At 32.9% G+C, this 10,818-nt stretch overlaps 1 protein-coding gene across 1 annotated transcript; it reads left to right on the forward strand.

Moving 5' to 3' along the window:
• The first annotated feature begins 6,236 nt into the window (after nucleotides 1–6,236).
• On the forward strand, nucleotides 6,237–7,220 carry LOC111906583 (protein GOS9). Its single transcript, XM_042896446.2, has 3 exons — nucleotides 6,237–6,263; nucleotides 6,397–6,609; nucleotides 6,704–7,220. The coding sequence occupies exons 1-3, from the start codon at nucleotides 6,261–6,263 to the stop codon at nucleotides 6,935–6,937; spliced, it is 450 nt and encodes a 149-aa protein (XP_042752380.1). The 5' UTR covers nucleotides 6,237–6,260; the 3' UTR covers nucleotides 6,938–7,220.
• Nucleotides 7,221–10,818: the final 3,598 nt, after the last annotated feature.

Consider the following 10,818-nt stretch of genomic DNA (forward strand, 5'->3'; position numbering starts at 1 on the left):
TCACAGCTTACCAATTTCAAATGTACAAGAGTAAGAAACATTTTACTCTACATTTTATGAGTGTTATAAACCTTCTTAAGAGACGTCACTAAAGTTACGATCTTGGAGTATGACACTAAGATTCGATTTTTGGAACGAAGTATGACTCATCTTCTTGATTTAACCATTTCAACAATTCCCGATACCTCTTCTTAGCCATACAAATGCACTAAGATGTCCTTAGAGAATCAGTTGTGATATGATTTTCCATAATCATTATGATGATCATAAAAACACATACCAAAGTACTCTCCCATCTTTTTAGATTGGAGAAACTTTTATCTTTCTTTTGACTTTGATTATTCTTATTCGTTCTGCTATACATTCAAACTTCTCAATGACTTAGAATTATACCTAAACTTGTAAGCATAATCATATTTACTAAACTTTAGTAAATCATGACGAATAGTTTTTTCGTTCTTTGTGATGGACTTGACCAGTGCACAAGAATGTGTACTCGATCCCTTAGTCCTTCACTTGACTTACATTTACATGTAAACAATGAATTAGTCTTAATTTCCCAAAGATGAAGGTTCTCATTCATCATACAATACAAGTTGCATGATTCCAAGTTTTTGTCTAATTGAAACTTAGGTGATGAGAATATTTCCTTATTTGGTAAATTTAGACACTACCACAAACGAAAGAATCAAATCCATTTCCAATATTGCTAAAATATATAAACACCAGTTTTCACAAATGCCATTGCAAGGAGATATAAAATAAGATAAAAAAACAAAATTTTCTTTATTTTATAAAACTGCGGAAAACTTTTCCTTACAATGCAATTACAAATGAAAACTATGTTACAAAATATTTCTAAGCAATCTATCATAACTCTTAAGTAGCAACTGAAGAATCTGACCATCGAATCATGCGATCGAAATCCATCTCTTTGCGATTAGATTCAACTTACTCTTTCTTTAAGCTTCCTTTCTTTTCTTCAATTCTTCAAAACATCAAGATGCAACCTAGTCACATCATGTATTAAGAATCTCCAAATAGGAACTTAACAGAGTTAGATAGTGGACTTACCTAAAGCAAAGTCATACACTCTGACTTTTACCATCCTTGTGATCCTTCAGGTAGATACGGCAGCTTCGTAACCAATGCCTCTTCTATTGGCAATAGCAGCAAACAGATTCTTTTGGAATGGCACACGGGAAAATCTCAGACCTAGCCCTTCTCTTTACCATTTGGTCAACCGGGTTAGCCATGGTCGATCCCTTTCCATTGGGAAGAGAATACTTTTCTGGACTTCCAATGTTTCCATTATCTATGGATGTTTGGGAAGTAGATCTTCCAATCAAATTTTCTTTTTTAGTGCGCCAAATCATTTCTGATTCAGTAGCAATCAACAAATAGGCAAGATCGATAAGGGTCACGTCACCAAGTCAACAACCAACTTCCTCGACACCGTGACACTTAACATTCCCAGCCTGTCAATGTGTGACTTTATCTCCAAGGCATGCACACACAAAGACCTTCCATCTTGGTGTTTGCTAGCCAATAGGGTTTGAGTGACCTTGAATTTTTCAATTCTTTAAACATGTGGGTTAGGGAGAATTATTGGAGGAGGTGGAGGAAGTGAAGTATGATTTCGGGGAAGATCATCTTCATGAGAAAACCCTTTTTTAAAAGATTCGAGAATACCTTAGTTGTCTGAATTATACATCTACAAGGGAGAAATTCAAGTTTAGTTGATTTAAGTCCTTAATATAACACTTAAATGAAATATTAAGCCTAGGACCCAACATAATAATTTACAATTCGGAAGTGGGATGCCGTAATCCAATTACAAAATATTTGAAGGTAGGTAAATGACGATTCAAATATTACTTAGTATTTCATTATACTTTTAATGAGAATTAAACGTCCTGTCAAACCCGTTCGGCTAACGACCCTCCACTAGTCAAGCAAGCGGTGGCTGAGAGTGGACACCCAATAAACTGCCATTTTGTAGGCAATAACCTTATACCCCCTTATAAACCGGCTTCATAAATAAGACCTACTAACAGTAAGACTGACTTTGTTCTTTTATATATATATATATATATATATATATATATATATATATATATATATATATATATATATTAAAACTATAATATTATAATAGTATAAGGGTTGAATTTTAAACTTTTAAAATTCTTGGGTTTGGAATTAAATGTTTCAAAGGTAGACTCTACATTTACAAATTCCAAAACTTGAGGGTAAGTTTTGAACTATTTAAAACTTTTGGTATCCATAACTTATGAGTTTAATATAGGTTTTAATGAAAAGACTCTTGAAAATCCATAACTTGAAGACAAGTAATGGAGTTCATAAAAACATTTATGAAAAAGACTCTCCAAGTTCATAACTAATGATTTTAATGATCTCTTAAAGGAAAAACTTTTCATTTTCGATAACTTGAGGACAAGTTATGGAGTCCATTAAAAGCATTTAGATCATAATTTTAATTAACACAAAAATAAAATAATTCATCCCTGATCAAATTAAACTCATAAGAATAAGATAATTCATATCAAACATATTTCAAGAAATTAGCCTAATTACATAAACTAATACAAGTCTTGAAACTTTGACAATTATCTTTTATTTGGATGAGCATGATCATTGCCATAACACCAAAATCAAATTTTATGGACTAAAACATTTTGTGGTAATGATCCTAATCCAAAACAGGCCAAAAAACTTGAAAATTTGCTGTCTGGACAGTCAACTCGTCAAGCCCCATACTGGACTCGACGAGTCCAAGACAGTACTCGTTGAGTAGGGCTGTCACACAACTATTTCAGCTTTGAAAAATGACACATTGCATCAAATATAATAGAAAAAAACCCATGGTTCTGATACCACTGTTGGGTTTTGGAATACTACAACATCCTATGGTGCACATACAACCCGAAATGCTTTGGATCTATGTTTTCTCTAATTATACATGCAATATTGTTTCCAAAGCATTAAATCTAAAACTAGCATAGCATGCAATTAATATAAACAACATAGAAATGAGTTATAGAATTACCTCTTTGTAGTAGCTTGTAGTTTTGGCCTATAAGAACTTAGCACCCCAAGTGGGATACCTCAAATGGTTCATAACACACCTAGGACAAAGAATAACTTTTAAGAGAGTATGCTAGCTTCAAAACGGATCCTATGAACTCCAAGAACATGTCTAGGCCGATTTTGGCTATAGGGAATTATATATATATATATATATATATATATATATATATATATATATATATATATATATATATATATATATATATATAGGATTATGGTAAACCCTAATCCATACCCTTGGGCTTATTATCCATGATCCATGATTCAAGTGGGCTAACTCTTTATAGATTCTTCCATAAACTTAGTCCATCATGTATCATAAGCCCAAACCATATATATAACTAATTTACACAATTAGTCCCCATTAATTTAATTAGTCTCTTTTGATCATTGAATTAATTCCAAATTAATTCTTGATCAATACTAATTAAATCATATGATTTCATATTAATATATTAGAACTTATAATATATTAATAAATCATAAATAAACTCTTCTCAAAAGTCCATTTTATCAAATTGTCATGGTGATATGCAACCCAAATGGACCATGCTACTCTCGGGTCAAGTACATACCAATTATAGTTATGGGCTTAGACACATAATCCAACACTGACATCATCCTACATTCGTTGCCTTCTTGTTATGATCAGTTCAGGATGACCTATCATATAAACAAGGAGGAGGTCACTTTAAGCAAGCTCCAAGGCCTACTGAGAACTGCTGAGAGTAGTTTTAAAGGCAAATCTTTTACACCAACTCCTACCGCTGCTGCCCCTATCTTGGCAATTGGACAAGGGAAATGAAAGAAGAGGAAGGCTCATTCTAAGAGCCACAAGGGAAAGTCCCATGATGAATCCTCTTCTAGTCGGACCAAAGGTGGTTCTGATGCTCCTTCCTCTAATCCAAAGGATGCGGAATGCTTCTACTTTCACGACAAAGGGCATTGGAAATGAAGCTGCCCTAAATACTTGCAGGACATCAAGGATGGGAAGATAAAGCCCACCTTTGCAGATATTTACACTATTCAATCTAATAACTCATCACATGCTAATTCTTGGGTCCTTGATACATGATGTGGTTTTCACATTTGTTCTGATTTGTAGGGTCTAAGAAGAAGTAAGGATGTGGAGCATGTGAAGATGAACCTGATCATGTGGAATAGGAAAGCGTCACCTGTCACCAAGATTGGAGTTTATTCTATAATGCTTAGTAGTGGGTTAGGTTTAGAGTTGAATAATTGTTGCTACCCGTCAGAAATGACACGGAACATTATTTCTTTTCATGCTTTGTATAAACAAGGTTTTAGATTTTCGTTTAATAATGAAATTGGTTTTATTAATGCTTTCTTGAATGGTAATTTTACTTTGAAGCTTTGCCTTATAATTGTATATATGAAACTATGATGGTTGTAGACAGCTTAAGAAATAATGTGTTGCATATCGATTCGTCCAATGGTTTGGACAAAGCATGCTTGTGGCTTTGTCATCTTGGACATGTCAACAAGAAGAGCATAACCCAACTCCAAAAGGATGGAGTGTTGGAGTCATTTCATCTTAAGTCTGATGGCACGTGCGAGTCTTGTTTGCTTGGAAAGATGACCAAGTTACCCTTCACTGGTACTTTTGAAAGAGGTGAAGGTTTGTTGGATCTCATACACACAGATGTGTGTGGGCCCTTCAGATCCACTACAAGGGATGTAATCCGTTTCTATGTGACTTTAACCGATAATTATAGCAGATATGGGTATATCTACTTGATCAAACATAACTTGAACTGGAATTTGGAGGTTTTGCCCTACGTAGGGGGTAAGAGAACTATGCATGGAGTAGATGCTGAAACCAGATCGCGTTTTAAATGAGTTACGCATGACATAACTTAGTTTACATATAACGTAACTGTTCCTGACCAAAATGCTAATCCTAAGGTTTTGAGCCTTATTTAAGGGCTCTAACTTCTTATAATCTTTCCCATAACTAGCCTCCATCACCTCATATCATTCCTTGAGAAACCCTGGCCCCTCTTGCTTTTTTTGAATCTTGGTACCTATTATGAGCTCATTTCTCCATTGGAAGGTTAAATCTGGAAGACCAAGGTGTTACAAAGTGCATAGAAAAAGGATTTAAGTATAGATCCAACAAGTTCGCTTCATTCCTGGACCATTGTTAGTAAAAAGCTTCTATCTTGCTCATTTGTTTCTTAGATCTTGTTACTTGTCATATTTGTCATTTTTTGGTCCCATGAGTTTGTGTTTAGGGAGTTGAGGCAACTCCAACACCTTTTGAGCTATATAAACAACTCTTGGAGCATGTTGGACTTGGAACAACTTAGTCATTTTAATTTTAGGTGAAACCAAATCAACAAAAAAATTTGTTGGAAAAGATTATGACAACAAAATTTGTTGCAAAAGACTATGTTTTTAATTTTGAAATTTTAAGGATCAAATCTCTAAAAAAAATGCACACCACAGATATTATTTTTGCAGTTTGTCTAAATATAAACAAATCGTATGATAAGATTCCAAAGTAATAAAAGATTGAAAAGTTGGAGGTGTAATATATACCATTGATTTAAGTTGGAGGACCTTAAATAAAAATAACTGAACGGTGGTGGATTGACGTTGATGAGTAACTTTTATGCAATACATTAATTAATGGTGCATATAGAAGTATCCTTTTTTTTTTTTTTTAACAGCAATAAAAAGTCATCCTGCTAAGCTAGAAATATGCCAAAAACGCCTAACAAGACATGGAAACAGGAAGCAAAGATACAAAACTTTTGACACTTATTTATCAAATAATAATGTGTTAGGTACTAATTATTGTTTCATGTCTGCTTGAGTACTTGTAATTAGTGCATGAGGAAATATAAGACGATCACACCTAGACTCCTAACACATGCATCATGTGAGTTTTTAATCAAACGCTTTATTTTGAAAATATTTTGTCTCAATAGGATTTTTTTTTTTCAAACAACCATCTCTAGCTTTTAGGAATTAGAAAACGTGAATCTCGAGAAATGTTTTAGACATGCCACCTCACCTCGTTCTAACTCCATCATTCAATTATACAACCCCATGCTGGAGTCTATATATAGCCAAACACTTAACGGACTAAACGTACAAACAACTTCAGTTCCACACTAACCAAAATGGTACATACTTTCACCATATTCTGAGAGTTTGTTATCTATATTTGAATAGGGAATGTCAGGTTAACATCGTTTCTTCATTGCTAAAGTTCTTTCAATCTCTTTTAGTAATATTTTATTCTGGATGCATATGCAGGCAGCCAATGCAGAATGTGTATGGGGTACACCTTGGGGAGGAAAGGGTGGATCACGTACCTGGGAATTCCTAATACCTGATGGTTCAACACTTACCAAGATAGCTTTAAGCAGTGGAGACGCTTTAGATTTCATCAGCTTCACTTACAAGGATGGGTATGGCCGCACCCATACTTCTGAAAAATTCGGTGGCGATGGTGGCTCACCTCATATGGTAAGCTTCTAATTCATCTGTCATGTATACACGTATCGAAGTTAGGTTCTTATTTTACAATATAGCAGTTATGATATTTATATTTCGGTTTCAGATCATCTTCGACGACAATGAGTACCTCATCGGGATTAGTGGACGTGTCGGATCATTTGGTGACAACACCGTGATTACGTCAGTGACTTTCCAGACCAACATCAGAACTTATGGGGAATACGGCACAAACCCCGGGACTGATTTCTCGTTTGGGGTCACACGCGGTAAGTTTTCAGGATTCTATGGAAAGTGTGGCAGTTCCGTAGACTCTTTGGGTGTCATTCTTCAGGCGTGACATGATATATGACAGCATGCATGCATGTTGTGTTTGATGGAAACAAATCTTAGATGGTCGGTCGTACGTCATTTTGGTTTCTAAATGTGGTAATCCTATGTATTTTATATGTTTTAAGATCGTATCTAGTTTCTTCAGAAGTGAAACTAGTAAAATAAGGTAGCATACCAAGTCAAGTACAATAAGCACCCTTGTTGTGCATGTGCATTACGTTTCTCATGTACCCCTTCAGCTTCTAAATGGATTTTCCTGCTTTCTTGTTGGCTAATACTTCCACCATCAATTTGTTTGGTTTTAGACTTTTAGTTTCTAGCTAGCGTTGATTTCTTTTTTTTTTTTTTTTTGTGTACACAATAATTTTTTTCTTAGGGACAGATCCTTTTCTTTTGGAGTAGTATTTGATGAGGACTCCAATTTATCCTTTCATACATGTAACCATATAAGGAAAAATCAACATACAAGTGAGCTTTGTCGCTCAATGGAATCTATGGGTTTAAGTCACTACAAAATTGACCCATTATGACAGCCAAATCCATTGCAATCAAATATCTGGAATATGAACTTGGGGAGGGAATGAAATATAGGAGCAGAAAATAAAAAAAATTTAAACTTTACTTCCCTTAAATTATATTAAAAGTAATTACAGTTGTTGAAAATAACATCTTTTAGTCCATATGATTCATTTGTTGCACTATTGATCCTTCTTTCGTTTTTTGGTTGTCCTGTTGGCCCCTAAACTTAACCGCCTTAAAGGGAGAACAATTAAGACCCCTTATGTGCTATCCACATGAGAGTATTTTGGTTTTTTCATCTATCCCTCTGCGCTCATTAACATTTACCAATTAATTAAACCAAAGACTTCTTCAAGATTTTGTTTCAAAACTGGAGTTGTGTTCAAAAACTTCATTGAGCTTGTTGCTGAGTTCTTGTCAACAGTGGAAGGAGTTATATTATCATCCGTCCCAAAAATTGCATCCTAAAGAAATTAATTTTACAACATTGTTATTTACACCCAACAATTATTTTACAACGTATTTATGTTATCTAACATTTATGTAACCTTTAAAGGCCTATTATCTTGATATTCGAATTCGCCGGAACAAACATCCAAAGAGTCTGTTAAACCGGTTTGCATAAGACATAACATAACAAAAAGATTGATTTAGAAATACTATAAGGATGTGTAGTTAACAACAAAAAACAATAATTAGTAATTTAATTACCTGTGATTCAGTAAACTTTTTTTCAAGTTGTTCAATTAAATCAACATTATCATTGACTCTAGAAATACCATATTGATTGGTTTTTTTCAACACATTGAAATCCGTAATAGAAATCTTGAATGCCAATTTCAAACCTTTCAATGCATTAATCTCCCCTGGATAGAAATCAGTATTGTCCCCAATCTGCATTGAATAATAATGTAAATATAAGTTTCGGTTAAACTCAACATATATACAAAATGAAACAATCATATAATAATATTCAAACGACCTCTGTTGCTTTGTTAAACAACTCTTTGGCTAATCTCTTCAATAGATACCTTGCTTCTTTTTCAAACATTGTCAAGGTAATAATCCCGGTATTATCTTGCACACATATAGGGATCATAAATCTACAAAAAGATACAAAATATAAAAAATATTATTAATATATATGGATTAAGAAACGTTTTTGTATGAATATAGTTTATAGGTAAGAACCTCGGTACAACAAAAGTTGTTTTTTTTTTGTGCAATTTTGGTTACGACATTTATATGAAGTTGGTTTTGCATTTGATTGATGAACATCAATACCATCATCCGCCCCGTTATCCGGAAAGGCCCTGTAACTGCAGTTTGTACACGCGGGATAGCACCATTTCTCATTCTGCAATATTCCCTTTATAGTGCCAACTATAACGAAGTGGGTTTTTTCTGCATGAATGATTGATTAGTTATAACATTTATTATTTTTAAAAAATACAAAAAAATATAAATATACAAGTTTAAAAAGTTCAAATAAATACCGAAAGGGGTTCAAAAATCTCACTAATAGTCTTCAGCTTAGTTTTAACTATGAAATCATCTAATTCAGAGAGAGTTGTTTAGATTCAATGACTAAAATCGTATTCGAAGACGAATCAGGGCGATCATCCCCGTCTAAACTGTAAGTTACAAAAAGAGATAACTTTTAGTTTTGTTGTAATGAACTTTTGTATAATTAAAACGTACATGGAAATGTGTTATCTTTTTTTTGAAAAGATTAATTTCATCAATATCAGGGTTAATGAATAGCTTTGAAGATGTAAAGTAGGTGTTAACACTCAGACGAACTATAACAAAGATAATAATAATGAGTTTAATAATCAAAGATGATATAATAAAAAAATATACCTCTCCAAACATAATCTTTGCAAACTGAATTATAACAACGACACGTTGATTTGGTGGATTGTTATCTATGTAATCTTGTATCTTGTATGCATAATCACCCCACAAATTTAGACGGAGTAGCAAAACACTGAAAATTCAACAATTTTTTTTAAAAGTCATGTTTTAACTAATTAATATATAATACAAAAATGTAAAGATATCAATAACAAACCTTGCATCTTGGATGTGAATGGTTAGTCTGTGTTTCAATCTGTGTTTCGACCTATCAGGACTATCCTTCATCATCTCAGTAATAGCAACTACCAATCCAATGACATCTGTAAAAGAAAAAAAAAATAAACATGTGAAGAGTTGTTTGAAATTTAAAAATGTAATATATAATATATAGCAGATAAACATAAATAAGAGTACTTAAATTTATTGTTTATGATTAAAATAACAAATATTAACTAACCAACGGATAATCTTCAGGATGTTGCAACGACAGTACAATTTGATAGTCAACAAATGAAAATCCAAATATAGATCCAGAAAATTATGCACATTCTTTGACAATAGTTTGTTGGACAAATGTTAGTTTCTGATCTTGAGGAGTTATTTTGAAAGTATCGGGTTTTTGTGATGCAAAACTTGGACTTGTGATATAAAAAGCCGACCCATCCTTTAATATATTTTTGAATCGATAAAGAATTTTTTTTTTTCCAAACAGTAGCTTGGATCTTGGTCCCCTATAAAAAAAAGTAATATATGATGAACTATATAAGTAATTGTACTTAAATGTGTCTTTGTAAAAAATCATTAATATGTAGAGTGTAAGATACCTGTTCATCAAGTAAGATTAATTCAATGAACCAAATATCATCCTTGTTGTTGAATGACATATGTTTCCACAAGTTGATGACACAAACTTTTAGAGTCAAATCGTCCCTTAGCACATCCACATCATCAATCAAAGTGATATTAGGAGTAGCCATTTAACTGAAAAAACACAATATTATATAAATTAGATGAAAAATATATGTAAATTCAAAGACCCGACTAATTAATTATGTAGAAGTTGGAAACAATTTCCTTTTGTAAAGAAATCATCCCATCATATAATAAACAGATTGCAAACCAAGGGCAAAATGGTCCGACATTATGTAGAAGCTGCATATCAAGCCCCCTTTTTTTTTTTTTTTTTTTTTGGGGGGGGGGGGGGGGAACTTGGAACATATTTTCGGTTTTAAATTTGCGGATCAATCCAAATTAGTTAACGGAAATAAATTGTTTTTCTGCACTTATATGTTCTGTAGAGAATTAATAGAACGTAACATATTGTAAAGTTGAAAAGCTTATTCTTAATTAAGAAAAGTTAAAAGATATAATTTTCAAATAAGATATAAAGGGTAAAATTGTCCAATCTCAGAAAGAAAGGGTAAATAATGTTGTAAAGCTTATTCTTATATAACATTCGACTTATTTAACCTTTATATCCACAACACATTCAAATTACTTTTATATCTA

This window comes from Lactuca sativa, chromosome 7 (assembly GCF_002870075.4).
Source record: "Lactuca sativa cultivar Salinas chromosome 7, Lsat_Salinas_v11, whole genome shotgun sequence".
NCBI lineage: Eukaryota > Viridiplantae > Streptophyta > Magnoliopsida > Asterales > Asteraceae > Lactuca > Lactuca sativa.